Source organism: Ornithorhynchus anatinus, chromosome 10 (assembly GCF_004115215.2).
Source record: "Ornithorhynchus anatinus isolate Pmale09 chromosome 10, mOrnAna1.pri.v4, whole genome shotgun sequence".
NCBI classification, from domain to species: Eukaryota; Metazoa; Chordata; class Mammalia; order Monotremata; family Ornithorhynchidae; genus Ornithorhynchus; species Ornithorhynchus anatinus.
The window spans coordinates 32431835-32452936 of NC_041737.1; the positions used below are offsets into that span (position 1 = coordinate 32431835).

The 21102-nt window shown below is 65.7% G+C and overlaps 1 protein-coding gene across 1 annotated transcript in view; it reads left to right on the forward strand.

The window, feature by feature from the left end:
* The window catches only part of COQ2 (coenzyme Q2, polyprenyltransferase), a 29823-nt gene extending 18714 nt beyond the window's left edge, over positions 1–11109 (forward strand). The window contains exons 5-7 of the mRNA XM_029073211.2: positions 2444–2577; positions 7200–7388; positions 10916–11109. Of these exons, the coding sequence (XP_028929044.1) occupies positions 2444–2577; positions 7200–7388; positions 10916–11083 (491 nt within the window). The 3' untranslated portion in view covers positions 11084–11109. The remainder of the gene's footprint in view (positions 1–2443; positions 2578–7199; positions 7389–10915) is intronic.
* The last annotated feature ends 9993 nt before the right edge of the window (positions 11110–21102 follow it).

The window sequence follows — 21102 nt, forward strand, 5'->3', positions numbered from 1 at the left end:
CGGGGGACCGTGAGGAGGTGAGGGGCACGGGAGCGGAGCGTGCGGGCTGGGCGGGAGAAGGAGAGAAGGGAGGTGAGGTAGGAGGGGGCGAGGGGACGGACAGCTCTGAAGGCGATGGTGACGCGGAGGTTGAGGGGCGACCGCCGGAGATGATCCGGGCGGCAGAGTCAAGTGGGGAGCGAAGCGGGGAGAGGCGGGAGGTCGCAGAGGAGGCCGAGGCGGTAATCCCGGCAGGGATGGGATGATTGACCGGCATAATATTAATGATGGCATCTGTTTAAGCCCCCGCTGTGTGCCGGGCACCGCCGAGGTAAGCAGATTGCGCCACGTGGGGCTCACGGGCTTGATCCCCGTACGGTTGTGCTAGTAACCTCGTACTGCCGTGCCAGCGGTTCGGAGGGAGAGGAAAGGGCGGATCTCGGCGCCGTGGCGAGGGTGAGACCGGCGACCTTGGCGCCGGGTCGGATGCGCGGGGCGAACGAGAGAGCGGAGTCGAGGACGACCCCCAGGTCGCGGGCCCGTGAGCCGGGAAGGACGGTCGTGACGGGGAAGAGTCGGGGAGAGGATGGGGAAGATGAGGAGCTCCGTCCGGGACAGGTGGAGCTGTAGGTGGCGGGCGGACATCCAAGTGGAGACGTCCCGGAGGCGGGAGGAGAGGCGAGCCCGGGGGGGGGGGGGGGGGGCGGAGAGAACGGGGCCGGGGGTGTAGATCTGGGTGTCATCTGCGTGGGGGTGATAGTCGAAGCCGCGGGAGAGAATGAGTTCACCGAGGGAGCGAGTATCGACGGCGAACGGAGGGGACCGGGAACCGGATCCCTACAGTTACGGGAAGGGGAGGAGGAGCCCGCCAAGGAGACCGAGCCCGGACGGCCAGAGAGAGGAGAGGAGAACCGGGGGAGGACCGCGGAGCCGGCGGAGGCGGGGGACGAGGTCGCCTCTTCCGCCAACGCCCTGCGTCGGCCTCGGTCCCGCCCCGGGCCCTCGCTCATCCTTGACCGGGAGTAGTAGCGGCCGCCGAGCGCCCGCGGGGGCCCGCCGCGTTAGACCGAGCTTCCGGGAGAGATCAGACACGGAAGTGACGCGTTCCCCACCCTCGTAGGGTTCCCGTTAACGGTAAGAGGTAGATTGGGGAGGGGGGGGAGGGCGTAGGGCTGGCCGGGGCGGGAGGTCGTGCCCGGCGATGAGCCGGGGCGGGGAACCGCCGAATTTCCCCCTTTCGGGTCTCGGCTCCGTGATGGCAATAACGATGCTGGAGCTCGTTAAGCGCTCACTACGCGCCGAGCACTTTTCTGAGCGCCGGGGTAGATACGGGGTCGTCGGGCCGTCCCCCCGTGAGGCTCACGGTCCTCATCCCCGTTCTACCGACGGGGGGAGCGAGGCCCAGAGAAGTGAGGTGACTCGCCCCCGGTCACGCGGCGGCCGAGCGGCGGGGTCGGGATCCGAGCCCGTGACTTGCGACTCCCAAGCCCCGGGCTCTTTCCGCTGAGCCTCGCGGCGCGAGGCCCACCTCCTCCAAGAAGGTCGGTGCTTTCAGGCGACCCGTGCTTTCCCCGCACCTCGACCTGGCTAGGTTCCCGTCTGCTCGGTCAAGCGTCTCGGGAACCGGAACGCGGCGCGGTCTCGCCAGCATTCGGTCGCGGGTCCTTCCCGAGCCGTACCGTTCCCGTGGCCGCCGTGATCTCCGGAGACCCTGAGTATTCGTTGGCCCGGAGCGGTCTTCCCCCCTGGAAATCGGGGCGGCGGAATCCGAACGAGCCGGACGGTGATCGCGCGCCCGCTGCCGGGGAAGCCGGAACGGCCGACGGCCGTCCCCGGCGCGCCGGCCGAGGGTCGCGTATTCCGATGGCGGCGGCGCGGGGCTCGTCGAGAAGGAGACCCGTGCGTCGTAGGCGACGCGACCGGCCGGTCGGGGTGTCGGAGTGGGTTCCGATCTTTTAAAACCAGAAAGGCTTTCCCCGTCTCTGGTCCCCGGCTTCGGCTTCAATCGCAGCTCGTTTCGTCTGGTGTCGGGACGCGGTCCGACCACTCGGAGAGTCCGGGTAGGGAAAGCCTCCCCTTGCGGCTCGCTCCTCCCGCCCTTCCCCCTTTCCCGTGCTGTTCTGCCTCTTCCCCAGTCGTCCCGTTTCCCTCTCGCTCCTCTTCTGGGAAGGGCAGGAGGAGGCTGCGGATCCCGGGGGAGAAAGACGGGAGAAGCGATTCGTTTTTCCGTGGTCCTAGGGCCCGGGCGACCCTCGGATCTCTCTTTCTCCCTCTTCATCCCGAGAAAGGAACGGGTAGAATTCCGGATTCCCCGTGCCTCTTGGCGCGGTGGTAGTTCCTCTCGGTATGCCGGTGACCGTTCTGAGTCTGTGCCGCATTCTCTCGACGGGTTTGCGCCCGTACACGGAGCGTCCCGTGGATTCCCAGAAGCCCTGATGCCGGTTTTCTTCTGTCTCAATTGTAGGACTGGCCTTTAACTGGGGGGCCTTGCTCGGCTGGTCTGCCGTCAAGGGTTCCTGCGATCCGTCCGTTTGCCTGCCCCTCTATTTCTCCGGCGTTATGTGGACGTTAATCTACGACACCATCTACGCCCATCAGGTACCGTCGCGATAGACCCGAGGCCTGGGCGGGGCGGGGGGCTTGGCCTGGGGCGCGTCCGGGAGTTTCCCTCCCTTCCACTGTACTGGGCGTTCTTTAACGGCGGAACCAACTCGGCGGGGTTTCCAAACCCGAGGCGGCCCCGCGGGCCCGTCCGGGCGAATAGCCAGTCGGTTTATTTATCGAGCGCTTTTGGGAGAGTGCAGTATATCGGAGTTGGTGGACCCGGGCCCCGGCCCAGATCGCGGTCTAGAGGGGAAGATGGGCGTTAACGTAGATCAGCTGTGGATATGTACGTAAGGAAGGGGCGGGGAAAGGGTGGAAAGCCCGCGCGGAAGCGCCGCAGAAGGGCGTGGGAGAAGAGGGGACGGGGGGGGGGGGGGGGGGGGCCCAGTTGGGGAAGGCCTTTGGGGGAGGTGTGCCTTCAGTAAGGTTTGGGAGGTGGGGAGAGCGACCGTCACATGGTGAAGAGGGACGGCGCTCCGGGCCAGAGGCGGGAGAGTAGTGAGAAAGGTCATCCTCGTAACGCCGACGCGCTTGACAGCAGTGATTCTCTTAAGCGCTTACCGTGTGCGAGGCACTCTGCCGAGCGCTGGGGTGGATCCGAGCGGACGCGGTCCCTTTCCCGCAGTCTTAGACTCCCCACTTGACGGGTAACTGAGGCATCGGGCGGGGATCAGGACCCACGGCCTTCCGACTCCCAGCTCTGAGCCCTAGGTTCGAAGCACTGGGATAGGCGGAAGATGAGCAGGCCGGTCCCGGTCCCCGTTCCACAGCGGAGGGAGTAGGATTCGAATGCCCGTTTCCCGGATGAAAAAAACGAGACGCTGAGTGACCCGCCCGAGGCAGCGCGCGGGGGGCTGGGATGAAAACCCGGGTCCCCGCTCTTTCCACGGAGCTCCACTGCTTCCCGACTTGTCATCCCGCTGGACGCTGCCCTCCCTTAAGGCGCGAACGTCCGTTAAGTTCAGGGCCGCCGCGACTTCTGACCCAAAAGACGGGCCGGCCTCTTGACCCGGGATGGCCGAAATGGCCCCGGTCGGGACACTCGGCCGAGTGGACGATGCACGCCTTCTGCCCGCAAGGGAGCTTCCGCTCTACGGGGGGGCGAAGCAGACCTAGAGGGATTTGCAGATTGTAAGCAGCGAGCCGCACCGTTAGTCGCGAAGACGAACGCAAGGGCTGCCAAATTAGGGTATAAGTGAAGATGCGGCCGCTCGACCCGGCTGTCGGGGAGCTGCGATTTAGGATGTAAATTGGGGCAAGCGTCTTTGGAGGAGGTGGGGGTTTCGGGAGGCTTCGGACCCGACAGAAACTCTGAACTCCTCCGCCTCCCTGCTCTCGGAAGGCAGGGATTGAGCTCTCGGTACATAGTAAGCACTCTTCAAATAACCTTGACGGATTGGGCTTCACCTCACCCCTCTGCCCAGTCCCCCCGAAGGGATAATCTGTCGGCCCCAAATCAGTGCCGTCCCTACTTATCCAAGGAGCGGCGATGGAGATCTTTTGAGGCAGTGAACGCTGGAAACCTGTGGATTTTTTTTCCCGAATGACCTCACCCGGGACGTTGGGAGGGCAGACCCCGTTGAGGGTTTCCTTGCTGGTGCCAAAAGACGTTTGGTGCCGTTATATCGATTACCGAAGGGGCGGGGGGGGGGGGGGGTGTCGTAACGTGGGCAGCTCCGCTCCTAGAATGAGCAGATGCGGTTAAGCCATCGGTTGATGGAATTTAGTGGGCGCTTGCTGTTTGCAGAGCACGTGGGCAGGGACAGAGTGGATTACAGATGTTAAAATAGGGGTGACCCAGGGAGCGGCCTGAAGGAATCGATTCCGTGGTGCCGGTGCTCGGAAGAGCGGCGCGACGAGCGACGGCCCGAAAGGCGTCCTCTGGGTCACTGCCAGGCCCAAAGCCTAGATAGTCGGGTTCTTCCCTTGGGTGGGGGAGGCCCGCCGCACTATCGATCGGTGAGATTTGAGGGTCTGCCGCGCGCGGAACACCGTACCGAGTCCTCGAGGAAGTACGCGGGACCACCGGAGTCGACAGAGGCTTCGGATGAGTCACCCGTAGGGGGAAGTGCGGACCCGCGTGTGATTCCCACCGGCGTACTCTCCGGCGGCGGTTAGCAGGGCACGGGGCGGGTCGTCAGCGCGGAGGGGTCGGAACGGCCCCGGGGAGGTTCGCCGTTGATTGGGGTGGGGCCGCGTTAGGGCCGGGCGGTGACGGGAGGCGTCTGGGGGGGCGGGGGGCTCGATCCAGGCGAGGCGAGGACTGGGAGACGGGAGCCCGGGCGGAGAGGAGTCGGCGAAGCCCGGCAGCGCTGCGGAAGGAGAACGCGAAGGACCTGGCGGTAGACCGAATGCGGGCGGTCGAGAGAGGAGAGCGTCGAGCCCGGGTCTTCCGTCGCCTGGCCCGCACGTTCCCATCCTCTCTCCAACGTGGCAGCACCTACCTGAACCTGCCGCCTCTTGGAGTCGAGGAGACGGGTTCGTTTCGCGGGGCGGGGGGCCCCCCCCCCCCCCCCCCCCCCCCCCCCAGGTTTCGGGCCTTAAAACGGGACAGCCGCCCCACCGGAAAGGGCCGAGGCCCGAAGCGGAACGGCTCCGTCCGGTCATCGGAGGTATTTGCCGAGCGCTGACGGCGCGCGGGGCACCTTACCGGGTGGTCTCTAGGTGAGATCTCATCCTGTGATCCTCTAGCGTTGGGGCCCGTCTCGGTCAAGGCTGGCGTTGCCGGGAGGTTCCCGATCCCCTCTAGGTGAGGGATGGCGGCGGTCTCAGAGAGGCCCCCCCCCCCCCCCCGCCCCCCGCGTTCCTTCACTCCCTCGTCCCTGATGTCGGCGAAGGACTTGGGACAAGCCGAGCGCCGTCCCGAGCGCCGGGAGGACGCGGTCCCTTCCCCTTAGGGATTCCCAGGTGAGGAGACGGGAGAGGAGGGCAGATTCGGGCGGAAGCGGCCGGCGACGAGAAAAGCGGCGGCTCCCGACGATAACTCCGGTATCTCTGAAGCCGCGGGCGAAGCTCTGTACTGAGGGCTGGGCTCGATACGCTGTAAGCGGCCAGCGGTGTTTACTGAGCGCGCCGTACGATAAAGCGACCAATAGACGCGTTCCCTGCCCGCGACGCGCTCACGGTCTAGAGGGGGAGACAGCCGTGAAGAGGAAAGTATATTACGGATCTGCGTGCGGGGGGGGACGGATAAAGGGAGCGAGGCGGGGCGACGGAGAAGGGAGTGGGAGAAGAGCAAAGGAGGGCTTAGTCGGGGAAGGCCCCTCGGAGGAGATGTGGCTCCGTTGGGTAGCGTTTATTGAGCGCCTGCTCTGCGCAGAGCGCCGCACCGAGCCCGCGGGGCGTACGGTCCGGCCCCGGAGAGAGACGATCCCCGCCCGGTGACGGGCCCGCGGTCGGAACGGCGGGGTTTCGAAGCGGGGGAGGGTGACGGTCGGGCGTGAGGAGGGAGGACGTCCCGGGCCAGAGGCGGGGTACGGCCGAGGGACCGGTGGCGAGGTGGATGAGGAGCGGCCTGGCTCGGGGGAAGGGGTCCGGGCCTGGGTTCGAATCCCGGCTCCGCCGCCCGTCTGCCGGGCGACCCCGGGCGAGCGGCTCCGCCTGCCTGGGCCTCAGTCACCTCATCCGGAAAGGGGGGGGGGGGGGAGGGTCGGTGAAGACTGTGAGCCCCCCCGGGTGGGGGGGGGGGGGGCGACCCGATGACCCCGGATCCACCCCAGCGCCTAGAACCGTGCTCGGCACACAGTAGGCGCTTAACGGATATCCTCGTGGTCGTGGCGGTCGTTTCGGGATGGAGGTACGGGGAGAAGGTCGGCATTAGGGGAACGAAGCGTGCAGGCCGGGTCGTCGGAGGAGAGCGGGGCCGTGAGGCGGGAGGGGGGCCGGGGACGGTCTCGGACCCGGGCGCGTAGCGGACGCGTAGGATTCGCCCCCGGGTGGAAATTGTCCCCGGGCTCCTCGCTGCGCGGGACCGGGCCGTCCGCGGTCCACGCGACCCGCACCTTTCCCGGGATCCTAAAAGCCGCCCGTCCCACTCCCGGGGCCGTCGTCGTCAGGCCCGGTCGGTTCAGCTCAGCCCCGGCCCCGCAGTCCTGCTGCTTCGTGCTCCGTTTTTGGCTCAGCAGGCGTTTTCCACGCAAAGAATCCTGATGCGGCCCCCGACAGCTCCAGCGGGGTTTAAGCGTGGCCCTCGGGGATTGCCGGGGGAGGCCCGGCCGTTCAGATCGGAGCTCAGATAAGCCTGGAGCTTCACTCTCCTCAGTTGGGAAGAAGGCCACGGAGAGGGCGAGCCTCGAGCCGAGCTGGAAAAGGAGGCGGAAGCTAGGCCCGGGAATTGCACGCAGCTGGCCGGAAAAGCGGTACTCGCCCCGCGTCGACGCGCGGCGCCGAGGCCCGTTCAGCCCCTGCCTCGAGTGCCGTCTCCCTCCGGCCTGACCTAGACCGCGTCGGGCACGTCGGTGCCCCTTATCCCTCCCGGCCTCCGAACCCCCAGTCCGCCTTCCGGTCGGTGGCGTTGGTCGCGTCCTTACCAGACGCAGAGCCCCTGGGAGAAGGCGCCCGCGAGGAACCCGGGGTCCCGTCGGCTGAACTCGTTTTCCACTGTTCGCGGCCTCCAGGATAAAAGCGACGACGTCCGCGTCGGAGTCAAATCGACCGCTCTTCGGTTCGACGGAGACACGAAGCGCTGGCTCGGTTGCTTTACCGTGGCGATGCTGTGCGGGCTGAGTGCGGTGGGAGTCAACTGCGACCAGACCGTCCCCTTTTACGCCGCCGTGGCCGCCGTAGGAGCTCACCTGGCTCACCAGGTATGACCTCGCCTTCGTCTTGTTGTCCCGGCTACCGTTTTGGAAGCCCCCGGCGGGACCGAGCGGGCGCTTGCTCTACGCACAGCTCTGCGGGCGAGATCGAAACGTAGTTTCACGGGCGCGGATTGCCGTAAAATGTACCCGGCGTAGGCGGACTCTTGCTTCCGAATGACCATTCCGCGTAAAGTCCGGGAGTCCCGCCTGACGTTCAGCGGCCGGGCGGAGGAGGGCGCGAAGGGGTTTGAAAGACCTGGCGGCGTGGCTCGGTGGCCGGAGCTCGGGCCTGGGATTCGGGAGGCCCCTCGTCTGCCGTGCGACCTCGGACGAGTCACCCCGCCTCTCTGCGCCTCCGTTACCTCATCCCTTCAAGGGGGGCTGAGAGGGTGAGCCCCGTGCGGGACGGGGACCGAGTCCAACCTGATTTAACCGCCGCACGCAGACTGGCCTCCGGCGCGCGGTAGGCTCTAGGCGAGGGCCGGGACGGTCGTCGTCGATTATTAGCGTGATGCGGCACAGGGAGCTGGGAAATGAAACCGGGAGAGCCGTGGCAAGTCATTTCTCTCCAGGGAACGTACTGGGGGGCGGCGGGGGAGGAGGATTAGCGCAGTCACCTAATTTATAGATGCCGCTGATGGATATTGCATCTCTCCAGGGGTCTCGAGCGCCCGCCGCCGCGTCGGCCGGCTGGTCCGGGTGGCTCTCTGTGGGGAGGCTCTGCTGATCGGCCCCGAAATGGTTCCGGCCCGGGGGATTGTCACCCAGTGAACCCCTCCCTCGGTATCCCGTGTTGGCTCTCCCCGGTTACGTTCCGAGTTCAGTCTTATTCGTCTCCTCCGTGGGTGGGTACAGATGTGGTCTCCGGTGCCCGGTACGTGTCCGTTCAGTGGGATTGCCGGGTCCACGTCTGCCTCCGGTCGTGGCGTGGGTCTGGAATTCCGCGTCTGCGGCTAGCTAACGCAGCCCCAGGCGCAGACCCGAGGGCACCCGAGTTCCGCTCCAGATCCCGACTTTTACCGTCAACGCCGTGGCACGGCCGTTCCTGAACTTAGGTCTGTTTCGCTTTCCGCGCTGTCGGGGAAGCACCTACTACCTGCCGGCCGTCGCGCTGTTAGGGTGGACGCGGGTTAATCAGGTTGGACGCGCCCGTGTCCCACGTGGGGCTCGCGACCTCGATCCCAGTTGTACGGGCGAGGCGACCGAGGCACAGGCGGGTTCGGGGACTCGCCCGAGGTCACCCGGGAGACGAGGGGCTCGTCCGAACCGTGCTTCAGTAAAAAGACGATGGAGCGAAAGGGACGGAGTCGGGATTAGGACCCGGGTCCGTCCGACTCTCGGGCCCGCGCTCCTCGCGTACGTGAACCGCTCCGGTCGGCCTCCGTTCTTTCTCTCTCCGTTAATCGTTCATCAGAGGCCCCTGCGAACGTAACTGTCGTCATCGTTCCGCGCTCGCGGTGTATGTCGAGGACCGCCCTGAGCGCCGGCGCAGATCCGAGGCGATCGGGTCCCGCGTGGGGTTCGCAGAATGAGTAGGGAGGCGAGCGGGGGTGGGAATCCCCATTTTGCAGCCGAGGGAACTGAGGCACGGAGGCAGGTGCGGGAGCTGGGATTAGAACCCGGCTCTCGTGACCGACCCCCACCCCCCCCCCCCACCCCCCACCCCCAGGCCCGTGCGCTCTGCGCTAGGCCACACGGCTCCCCGTGCGTCGGATTCGCCGTCCTCGCCCCGGGTTTCGAGGGCCTCCGTAAACCCCCGCTCCGCTCCGTCACTTCCCTCCTCCCTCACACCTGCTCTCCTTCCATTTCCCTGCCTCTAGGTTGGAAACCGTCCTCAGCGAGTTGTCGCCCACCCCCCCACCCCCCCCAGCCCGCTTGCGGGGACGACCGCCGACCTCCCCGCCCCTCATTCGGACCCTTTCTCGAATTCCGACGCGGGCCGCAGGTCCTCCTTCTTGAGGACCCCGGAGCCGAGCCCGTCGCGCTGACAGCTCACGGAAAAGAGAAATAAAATCGGATCAGATGGAACGGGAGAATCGAGGGCGATCGGGATCGGCTCGTCAGGCTTCCGGACGCGCCGGGCCGACTTCCGGGCCGTGCTACGTGGATCGGTTGCTCAAAAGAGAACCCCGTGCGGGGGAATGAATTTACTCGCCCGGTTCCCTCCCCTAGATTACGTCGGGACTCTCGGCGCTTAAAGTTCGGAAGAGTCTCACGAGATCGCTTCCAGCTTAGGACATCGGGGCGGGTGCGCCGTGGCTCCGGCCGTCAGGGTTATTGGACGCCGGACGGCTCTTCCCGAGCCGCGAGGAGATCGAGACTACTCCTGGAGCCGTTCCCTCCGGTGACCCCTGCGATATTTATTCTTGCCCCTGCCTCTTCGGGCCGGTTCGTCGCCGGTTTCCGTGGCGGGGTTAAAAAAAAAAAAAAAAAAAAAAAGCAGACCGTCCAGATCCAGAGTCGCGGTCGTTCGGGACGGCCGTCGGTCCGTTAGCGATCGCGCTGCGTCCCGGTGATTCCGTGGCGGGGAGGGACGAGCCGGTGGCGACACGTCGCGGCGGTACGGATGAGGAGACCGAGGCCCGGGGAGTTAGAGGCCGGAGACGTCCGGCTGGAACTGGGACTTAGTATCCCCGGGGAGGGTTACCGGGGCCACCTCGCTCTCGCCCGTGGCTTCGACTGCCGTCTCTGCGCCGATGACACCCGAATCTACGTCCCCTCCCCCGTTCTCCCTCCCTCTGTCCGCGCTCGCGCCTCTACTCGGATGCCGCCGCCTCGAACTCCACGTGTCCGGGACCGGGCTCCTCAGCTTCCCTCCCTGCCCCCGACCTCTCCCGAGCTCTCCCGTCACTGTAGACGGCGCGGCCGTCCTTCCCGGCTCACGGGCCCGCGACCTCGGCGGCGTCCTCGACTCCGCTCTCTCGTGCGACCCACGCGTCCGATCTGTCACCGGATCCCGTCGGTCTCAGCCGCGCGGCGTCGACCTGCTCCCTTTGCTCTTGCCCCCGCCCCACGGCGCTTCCGTGCGTATCTATTATTCTGTTGGTTTATTTCAATGCCTGTTCACTTCCGTTGATGTCTGTCGTGGGCAGGGATGGTCCCTCTCTCTGGCCGGATTGTACTTTCCAAGTGCTCTGCACGCGGTAACCGCTCAGTAAATGCGATTGAATCGGACGGGAGAGCCGTAGGCACGGCTCTCCGTCCTTGCCCCGGCGGCCAGGTGATCGGAGTTCTCTCCTGAGCCCTCCTCTTGCGCCGATTCCCGAACGTCCATCGCCTGCCCCGGTTTTTGCCCGCGCCCCGGGCCGTCGGACGTGCTTCTCAGACCCGCCCGATTCCGGGACGGCGCTCCCTCTTGGGCCCGCGTCCCCGTCCGTCCCGGGTCTCGCCCCAGGTGGTCCCTGTCCGTCACTTGGGCCCCTGAGGTTCCCCGCCCCCTCGCCTCCGGACAGTCCCGGGTGCGGGTCTCTTTCGCGGGGTCCCGCGGCCCCGCTCGCGAACGCTGATCCTCGCTCTGTTTTGCGCCCTTGCAGATTTACACTTTGGACGTAGACAAGCCCGAAGACTGTTGGAATAAGTTCTCTTCCAACCGCACGGTCGGACTCCTGCTCTTCGTGGGCATCGTGCTCGGAAACCTGCGGAAGGAGAAGAATCCGGAGGAGAAGAGGAAGACTCTGGGCAGCCCTGTGGTCAATGAATAAATGAGATTCGGTTCTACTGTCAGTAATTATTACCGTCATCACGGTATTGGTTAAGCGCTCACCGTGAGCCAACCGCCGTTCTGAGCGCGGTCGCGGGTGCGGGTCAGTCGGGTCGGACTGAGATATCGTGGAGAAAACGCACCGTTCCCCTAGCTACGAGGCTCCCGTGTGGCCACTGTTGGATGTTTAGTTGGAATCGACCGATTATGAAAATATTTAGGACGGGGAATGGCCAAGAGATAAGATTCTCGCTGCAAAGAGATCCTCAAAGCCACCCTTACAACGCTCAGGGATGTCCGCGTTCTCGGAGGCCGTGGGGGATGGGGGTCTCGTGTGAAACGTCGGGATCTTTCTAACAAAGCGGTGAACGTCCAATTCCGAAGAACCGCGTTTGTCAGAACCTGCAGGCCTAAAGCTCGGCGGGCGACTCAGGATCTCCGTCATTCGGACTCGCTCCGGGCGACCGAATTCAGAAATCGACTTTTATTTTATCATCCATCTCCCACCAGTCCCCTCCCGCCCCCCCGAACAGCGAGTACCCACTGCGGGCCGGCCCGCCGGCTGGGTTCAGTTTTCCCCGCTCGGGGACCAGCGGGATCCGGTTCCTTCGGGCGAGTTCAGAACCAGCGGGATTCGTTCCTCCCTGGATGCCCCGGGCCCTCGGACCGTAGACCCCGGGGGTACGGGCTGGTCCGGGAGAGACCTCTAGTGACGACGACGATCGTATCTATTAAAAGACTGCTGAAAATCGGTTCTCTCCGTGATCGATAAGGTCCCCCACCGCACCGGGGTGATAGGAGGAGCCGCGTTGGCTCCGCGCCGTGACCCGCCGAGCGCTCGATGCGCCCCCGCCCCCCGGGTGGGGCTGTTGCCGGGGGGTCGCCGGCGCGAGGGCGGCCCGTCACGCTCCCGGGCCGGGGAGGCAGCCGGGCCCGGCGCCCGCGGTCCGCCCCGGGCCCCCGCCGCCTTCCTTAACCACCCGGCCGGGAGCCGGAACGTGGCGGGATGATTGACGGAGAGACGGGGGTCGGGGAAGGCCCCGCCCTCCCCCCCTCTCTCCTCCGGAGCCCGGCCTCGGAGCGGCGAGCTGGGTCCGGGCTCCGGCCGGGCCAGGAGGGTGCCGCGGGAGGGGGCGGGCCGGCGGCCACAGGGGGGCTCCGGGGAAGAGCCCAGCCGGCGGCCGTTAGGGTGGGCGGAGAGGATCTCGGAAGGGGCACGCCGGAGGGGTGTGGACTGCGCGTTTCCCACCCGGCCGCCTTCCTCCCGGGCTCGCGCACCCAGCGTGGACCCATCTCGGAGTCGGATTCCGCTCCCGCAGCCGCCCCGCGTGTCCGGGCGCGCCCGCCCCCCCCCAGCACCCCCCGGTAGACGGGGAGGCGGCGTGGCGTAGGGGGAGGAACGCGGGGCCGGGTCCCGACCCCGGCTCCCCCGCCTGTCCGCCGGGTGACCTCGGGCGAGTCGCCTCACTTCCCCGGGCCTCCGGAAACCGGGCATTAAGACCGTGGGCCCCGCGGGGGGCGAGGCCGGACGGCGGCGAGGAGTCGGGGACGGGGCCTCCGGAATGGGAAGGCCGGTGGCGTTGACCGGGCCCCCCGTTCCCGGGAGTTCGGGCGGGAGCGGGGAGAGACGGAGGGACTGTCCGCGTCGTGAGCCCGTCCCCAGGGGTTGCCCCCCTCGGAATGTCGGGCGTTCGATCCGTGAGCCCTCCTGCCGGGGAACCTGTCTCCCCCTCACGACGGGTGCTCGGTGACGGGTTTTGTTCCGTACGCGCACAGGGGCCACCTACCCAGCCGGCCGCCCCGCGTCCGTCCGGCAGAGGAGTCTCAAAGAGCCGGCGGCTCGTCGTACCGGTCCAGGCGTCGGGTGGTCCGGCGGCGGCCTCTCCCTCCGCTCGCGTCGGTGGGCGGGACCGCGGTCCGAGCCCGACTTAGTCTCTCCTCCCCGACCCGCGTCCTCCTCAGAACGTCGCGGCGGGACGATGCGGTTTCTCCGTCCGGTTCTTGGGCCTCGTCGCTCCCGGGGCTCAGATGGCGGACCCCGGGGGGGGGCGGCTCCCGGGGGCGCGAGACGGAGCCACTCCCTTAAAAGGCGAAGACCGAAGCGCGCCGGGGAGAGCCTTGGGAGGCCGAAGATGGCGGCAGCCGAGGGAGAGTGGGATGGAGCGGCTTGAAGGGTGGAGGGGCGGATCGGGGAGCTCTCGGGAGACGGTCGGGGAGCGGGAGAGAGAAGAGCCGGTACGCGCAGTCCGTTGTGGGCGGTGACGGCGGGGATACGGGGAAGTTCACGTGCGACGGTTTCGATTTTATCGGCCCGGGAGCCGACGGGGTCACGAGGGGTTAGGGAAGGGAACGGGCGCGGAAGCGCCGGTGGGGGTTGGGGGCAGAGACGCTTCCGGACAACGTCGACGACTCCCCCGATCTCATTCGCCGGAGGCCGAACGACGACTGTGCCGAAGAGGGTGACCGGGTCTGCAGTAATGGTAATAACGTTGGTATTGGTTAAGCGCTTACTACGTGCAGAGCACCGTTCTGAGCGCTGGAGTCAGAACAGGGTCATCAGGTTGTCCCACGTGAGGCTCACGGTCTCGATCCCCATTTTTACAGATGAGGGAACCGCGGCGCAGAGAAGCCAAGTGACTCGGCCACGGTCACCCGGCCCACGGGTGGCCTGAAATCCGCCGGGACTCTCGCCTCGGTGGCCGGTTTCCGAGCGAGGAGGCCGAACTGGACGGTCCCCTCCCGCGTCCCCCGACCGTCCTCTTTCGGCGCTAAGCCCAGCGTCGGGACCGAGGCCACGGTCCGTCGCGAACCGGTCAGATAAACGGTGGTATTTATGGAGCGCTTTCCGTGGGCAGAACGCCGTGCTGATCCCTTGGGAGAGCGCGTACCGCAGAGCGGGGTCGGTAGACACGCTCCCCGCTCGCGGGGAGCTTAAGACCTAGAAGGGGAGGTGGAGTCACGCGAAGGGAAAAGTACGGGCGCGTACGTAGGCGCCGAGGGGCCGGGGACCCAAGCGCGTCGTCAACGGGAAGGGCGAAGGCGGCGGGGAAAAGAGGGACGGCCTCCTGGAGGAGATGTGATCTTAATAAGGCCTCCAGGGCGGGGAGTTTCCCCAGGGGATCGAGCGCGGGCCCCGAAGAAGGACCGGGGTTCTAATCCCGGCTCTGCCGTGCGGCCCGGAGCGAGTCACTTGCCTGGGCCTCGGTTACCTCCTCTGCGAAATGGGGGCCGAAACCGTCAGGCCCGTACGGGACGGGCGCGGGGTCCAGTCCAATCTACCCCGGCCCGCGACGTGGTGCCTGGCGTGTAGCGAGCCCTCGAGTTTTATCGTTCCGTGGAGGGGGAGGGAGTTGCGGGCCAGAGGGAAGAGACGCGGGAGAGAGGTCGGCGGCGAGATGGACGGGATCGAGGCACAGCCGGCCAAGTGAGCCAAGCTGGGCCGCCGTGGGAGGGCGGGGAGGTAAAACAGGAAGGGACGAGCCGAGCGCTTCAGAGTCGTCGCAGCGCGAGGCGTCTCCGTCCGAGGCGGAGGTAAACGGGCGACCCCCGCGGATTCTCGGGGAAGGGGAGACGCGGGCCGGATCCTTCTTTCAGGAAAACGATCCGGGCACTGGAGTGAATCGGACGGGACGGGGGAGGCCAGCGAGGAGGCCGATCCGGCAGTCGGGGCGGGAGAGGCGGGGCGCCCGGAGCGATGAAGAGGAGAGGGCGCCGACGGAATCCGTCGACGGTGACTGCGTGAGTCGAAAGGGAGGGGTGAGTTGGAGGAGGGGACCCGGGTCGCGGGCCTGCGCGACTCGGAGGGACGGCGCCGGCGCCCGCGGGGACGGGGAGGGTTTGGGGGGAAGGACGAGGGGCCGTGTTGCGGACGGGCCCCGTGTGAGGGGCGTGGACGGGACGTCCGGGTGGAGGTGGCTCCGGGGCAGGAGGAACTGTGAGCTGGAGGGGGGTCAAGAGGCAAATCGGGGGGGGATCGCCCACGGGAAGACGGCAGTGAGCTCTCCGAGGGATCGGGTGACGATGGGGAATTGGGAGGGGCCCCAGACCGAGCCTGGAGGGACTCCCACCGTCAGGGGGTGGCGAACGGGGGCGGGGGGGGGGGGGGGGCCCGTGAGGGAGACCCCGAAGGAGCAGTCGGAGAGACGGGAGGAGAACTCGGGGAGGACGGCGAAGCCAGGGAGCGGGCCGCGGCGGCCGAGAGGTCTTGGGGGGACCGGGCCGGGGCGGAGGCCGGCGGAGGTCGAGGTGCCGCGGCGTCCGTTTCGACGGTGCGAGCCGACGTGGTTGCGTAACGTGGTCCCCGGGGGCCGCGGATCTGGTAGCGGGTTTTCCCCGGAGCGCGTCGGATCGCGCGCGGCGAGCGCCGTCCCCGGGCCGGGCAGTCCGCCCCGGGACCCCGTCTCCAAAAAAACGACGCCCGGACCCTCGACCGGACACCGCGCGCGCCCTCCGAGATGGACCCTCTAACGCGCCACGGGCCCGGGGCATCCCCGCGGTTCACCGGCGGCCCCGCGGCCCGCCTCCTTCGCCCCCGCCCTCACGCAGCTGAGCGCGGTTGGGGAGAAAATTCACCCCGGCCCACCGTGATTCGGCTCTCTCGTCTGCACGGCGGCCCTTCTGTCCCCCCACCCTCGTTGAGTCCTTCCTCTTTCACTACCCCGCTGACCATTCCAGATCTCTAACTCCCGCAGTCTCCGGTGTCCCCTTCTTCCCCGACCGCCGAGGACCTTGCCAACCGTCCAACCGTCCAACGTGAACCAACCCAAGTCCCTCCGTCACCCTCTCCCCGCTCCTCCGGTCTCTCGGAAGGGATCTCCCGTCGCTTCTCGAGGCCTACCGCCCTCTTACGATGACGGCGGCGAAGTCTCCGGGCGAGGACGCCGGGACTTAGAACCCGAGTGGAGGAATCGATGAGAGAGGGCGGCCGAGGAGGACGGGGATGGCGGGGAGTCCCGCGACCTTCGGGCGTTGGATATTCACCCCGCCCCCGCGGCGCGCACGTCGACGTACCTTTCGATGCTGATCGCTTATCGCCGCGTTTCGCACACGGGAAGCGCTCGACAAATCCCCCTGAATGAATGTATTCTAGATGATCTTTTCATATCGAGGTCCGCCTCCCACTCCGGGCCGTAAACCCGTCGTGTGCAGGGGATGGGTCTAGCTCATTCTGTCGCGCCGTACTCTCCCGAGCACGTGCTGCCGTGCCCCGCGCCTAGCAGGTGCTCGCCGAATCCCATCGGTTCACCGATCGGTCCCACCTCCACGCCCGGTTATCAGCCCGTTTTCCTCGGCTCAGACCCCCTCGGGGAAGGGTTTTGACGCCCGCCGCTTTCGGTTCCCCTCCGCCGACTATCTTTTTGACCCGCCCTCTGGTCCCGATTGGCCCTCCCTTGACCGAAATCAGCCGAGTCCCCCTCGTAGCCAAGCGAGATGGGTGGGAATCCGTCTAGAGCCGCTCGGGCCCCTTCGCCGCCTCCGGCCGCTTCCTCCTCCTTGGAAATCTCTCGGATCTCGAGCCGGCTGACCCCGGATTCTCCCGGGTCTCCTCCTGCGTCTCTGACCGCGCCTTCTCGGTTTCGTTTCCCGGGTCTCGCTCCGTCTCCCGTCCCCGTTACCGTCAGCGGCCATTCGTGGTTCCCTGCTCTTCTTGCTTGAAACTCACTCTGACGCGAAGCTTCGTAGGCTTGGCGGGGTTTCGGTTGCTCTGCTGACGTCTCCAAAATCCACGCCTCTAGCCTCTCCCTCTGATGATAACTCTGGGGGTTTTTGAGCATTTTTCCATGTGCCGAGCCTTGGGATAGACACAAGATAATCCCACGTCGTGCTTACGGTCCGAGGAGGAGGGGGAACAGCTGGTGAATCCCCATTTTACAGGTGAGGAAACTGAGGCACCAGAGAAGCGAGGTCATTCATTCATCCGATAGTATTTATCGAGCGCTTGCTGTGTGCGGGGCGCCGGACTAAGCGCTTGCAACGGACAGTTGGGCGACAGACAGAGACCATCCCCGCCCGGCGACGGGCTCGCAGTCCGCCCGGGGGGGGACGGACGGACGAAAACGGGACAACACGGTCGCGATAACTAGAATCAAGGGGACGGACGCCTTGTTAGCCAAATAAATGGGGTGATAAAAACATATACAAATGAGTTACTTGCCCCGGGTGGTCCGAGCGGCAGAGCTCGGATCGGAACCCGGCTCCTCTGCCCGCTCTTTCACGCTGTTTCTCCCTATTCCATCATTTCCCGCCTTCGGGACCTCTCCGCCTCGGTGACGCGTAGTCCGCTCCGAACTGGATCTCTCCCCTCCCCTCCCAGTTTTCCCACCCCCCGCCGCCGACCCGGCCAACCCGCCCGCCCCGCCGCCTCGGCGACGTCCTCGACCCGGCCCCCCCCCCCCGGGCCGGCTGGGGAAGCCGGGGCGCCTCTCCGCCCCTCCCGTTGGGGTCGGCCCAGTCGCCCAGCCTCGATCGGTCCATCGATCGTATTTACCGAGCGCCTGCTCCGCCAGCCCCGTTCCCCGCCCGCAGCGGGCTTCCGTGGCGGGGGGCAGACGCCCCGGAATGCCAGGCGGGGAGCGCGGTGCTCCGCACGCGGCGAGCGCCCGGTAAATACGTCCGGATGAACGGAGGGACCGGGGTTGGTCTCTCCGGTGGAGCGGGGTCCCGGGCGATGCGTCCCTCCTGATTTCGCGTTTTAGCCACCCACCGCCCGTTGGTTAATCCTCGTCTTTCCCTTCTGCCCCTCTTCCTTGGAAGGGGACCCTCGACCCTCTCTGGAGCGGAAATCTCTGCTCCTGGTGGTGGGGAGGGGGTTCCTTCTTGGCCCCGGGACCTGTTGGATTGAACCAGTGAACGTTGTCCCTCCGAGCAATTCGTTCATTCAGTAGTATTTACCGAGCGCTTACTACGGGCGGGGCGCTGTACTGAGCGCTTGGAGGGTACGATCGGGCAGCGGGTAGAGACAGTCCGTGCCCGACCACGGGCCCGCGGTCCGAACGGTCAACCGCTTCCCCGGATTCCTCCCCTTTGCCGGGCCCCTTCCCTTATAATCCCCGTAGAGTGCCGACGGAAAACCAGAACCACGCCATCGCGGAGGTGACCGCTGCCGCGGTCCGACGGCCCGTCGATCGTCCGGCGGTGTTTATGAGAGCCCTCACCGCGGGCCGGCGAATCGGCGCCGCCGTCGTCACCACGGTGCTCGTTTCTACGCGCTAAGTAAGCACTGGGGCGGGTAAAAGATCATCAGGTGGGAGGCGGTTCCTGTTCCACATGGGGCTCGCGGGACGCGGGCGACGGCCACTGTGGGGATGGTGACCGCCGCTGCCGGAGGTCGGTGGAGTGAGCGCGGGCTGGGGAGTCAGAGAACGTGGGTTCGAATCCCGGCTCCGCGGCTTCGGGCGAGTCGCTCCGCTTCTCGGTGCCCCGGTGACCTCGTCTGGAAAACGGAGATGGAGCCCGTGAGCCGCACGTGGGACAACCCGATCGCCCCGGTATCCTCCCCTGCGCTTAGAACGGTGCCGCGCGGCGCCCGACCGATGCCCACGTTGTTATTAAACCGGGCGAGCTTCCGGGGACTGGTCAGCAAGGGCCAGGTCGGGCGGTGGCGAGTCGGTCGCAGCCACCGTGAAGCCGGGTCTGACCTCCGCCGAGTCCATTTCGGATAGGGCGGCGGCCGTCTCCCGCTCGTGGAGACGGCGGCTGGGCCGCAGCCGTGAGGAGGCGGACCTCTCCTCGACCCTCCCCGGGGCGTGGACGGAGCAGGGGAGCTGGCGCGGCTGGGTCGGAACGCGCCGTGGCCACCCACCGGCGAGGCGGCCTTTCCGCCCAGCTCCGCGGGGACGGCGCTTCGGCGGATCACGTGGTTTTTACCATCGCCGTGATGGCTGCGATTCCGAAGCCCACGGGGGGCGAGCTTTCCACGAATCCATCCCGTAACGCGGTACTGCACCCCGCCCCTCCCCCCCCCCCCCCCCGGTTCTTCCCGTTCGGGAGGGCCCCGAGGTTCCCCGGGCCATTCGTATTTCGTCGCGGCCCTTGTGAACTAGGCGTGGTTCATTTTCTCAGCACTGTGCTAGGTGCCGATAGAAGCCAACCAGGTCGGGCACAGTCCCCCGTTGCCGTTGCGTGGGCCAGGCCGAGGACCGGCAGGACAGTCCGAGGGGTCTCGTTCCTTCCACGCACCCGTTCTCCCCGGCCTGAGATTGGGAGATGGGATCTGGGCAGGGGGAGGCGTCCCCTAAAGAATTCCCCCTTTTGTTTTTTAGCTCAGTTGCGTCCTCCTCCTCCTCCGGAGGTGGCTAGAAAATGCCGGGTGGTCTGTACGGGTTAAAAAAAAAAAGGCACGAAGTGCGAGCAGTTCCCCTGCCTTCATTCCTCCTTTATATCAGGAGGAGGAGGAGGGGGAGTATTTATTAAGGGCTTGGGTGCAGAGCACCCTTCTAAGCACCGGGAAAGAACGCACAGTTGGAAATTCATTCATTCATTCGTATTTATGGAGCACTTACTCTGTGCAGAGCTCTGTGCTCGGGAGAGTACGCTACAAGAACGGACACGTTCCCTGCCCTCGACGAGCTCACAGCCCAGAGGGGACGTTAATCGAAATAAACGAATAACAGCTAGATGCATACGTGCTGGGAGGCCGGCAAGGAGGATGAGTGAAGTGAGCAAACCGAAGCGAGTGGGAGCAGAAGAGAGGAGGGCTTAGTCGGGGACGTCTTCTCGGAGGAGATTGAAATAGGGATTCGAAATGGGGGGAGAGCGATCATTTGACAGGAGGAGGGAGGGCGTTCCAGGCCAGAGGCCGGGTGAGGGCGAGAAGGTTGGCGGTGAGACAGATGAGACCGAGGTACGGCGAGGAGGTCGGCGTACGAGGAACCAAGTCCGCGGGCCGGGTTGGAGTAAGAACGTAGCCAGGCGAGGTCGGAGCGGGCGAGGGACTGCTTCGAAGCCAGTGGTGAGGAGTTTCTGTTTGACGGAGAGGTGGACGGGCAACGGCCGGAGTTTCTCGAGGAGTGGAGAAACGGGGTCGGAACGTTTGCGAAGGGAAATGATCCGGGCAGCGGAGTGGAGTACGGACTGGGGAGGCAGGGCCCTCAGCGAGGAGGCCGACAGATAGCTCTGTTTATCTGCTTCGATGCTATTGATGCTTGTTTCGTCGTCCGTCTCCCCCTTCTGGACCGTGAGCCCGTCCTTGGGGACGGATTGGCCCTATCGGTTGCCGAATTGGACTTTTCCGTCGCTCAGTACAGTGCTCTGCACTCAGTGAATCTGCTAAATAAATTTATTGACTCCCTCAGAGCTCAGTAACTATGATTGATTGAATGAATGAATAATAATCAAGGTGAAATACCACAAATATTAGTATGACATATCTATAATTCTGTTTATATCAATGCCCGTTTACTTGTTTTGCTGTGTTTTATATCTGTAATTCTATTTATTTATATTGACGCCCGTTTACTTGTTTTGATGTCTGTCCCGTCCCCACCCCCCATCTTACTTCCCTCCCTGACTGTCGTCTTCCACCCCTCGCTTTCTGACGGCTCCTTCCTCGTGACTCGCGAGCAGAATAATAAGAATTATGGTATTTATTGATGATGAGGGTGATGGCAATTGGTTAAGCGCTTACGATGTGCCAAGCACGGTTCTACGCGCTGGGGTAGATACAGGGTCATCAGGTTCTCCCCCGTGGGGCTCACAGTCTCGATCCCCCTTTTACAGATGAGGGAACCGAGGCCCAGAGAAGTGAAGTGAGTGGCCCAGGGTCACGCAGCAGACAGGTGGCGGAGCCGGGGTTAGAACCCACGACCTTCTGGCTCCCGGGCCTACGGTCTGTCCGCCACGCCATGCCGCTTCTTAAACACGCCCATGCCTTCCTAATCGCAGAAAGATAATATTTTCCGGGCCCGACGGCGTTACCGCCCACCTTCCCTCCTCCCATTCTCGTCCAAACTCCCCGAATAGGTTGCGTTCACCCGCTGCCTGTGCCTCCCCCCCCAACATTTTAACTCTCTCCGATCGGGC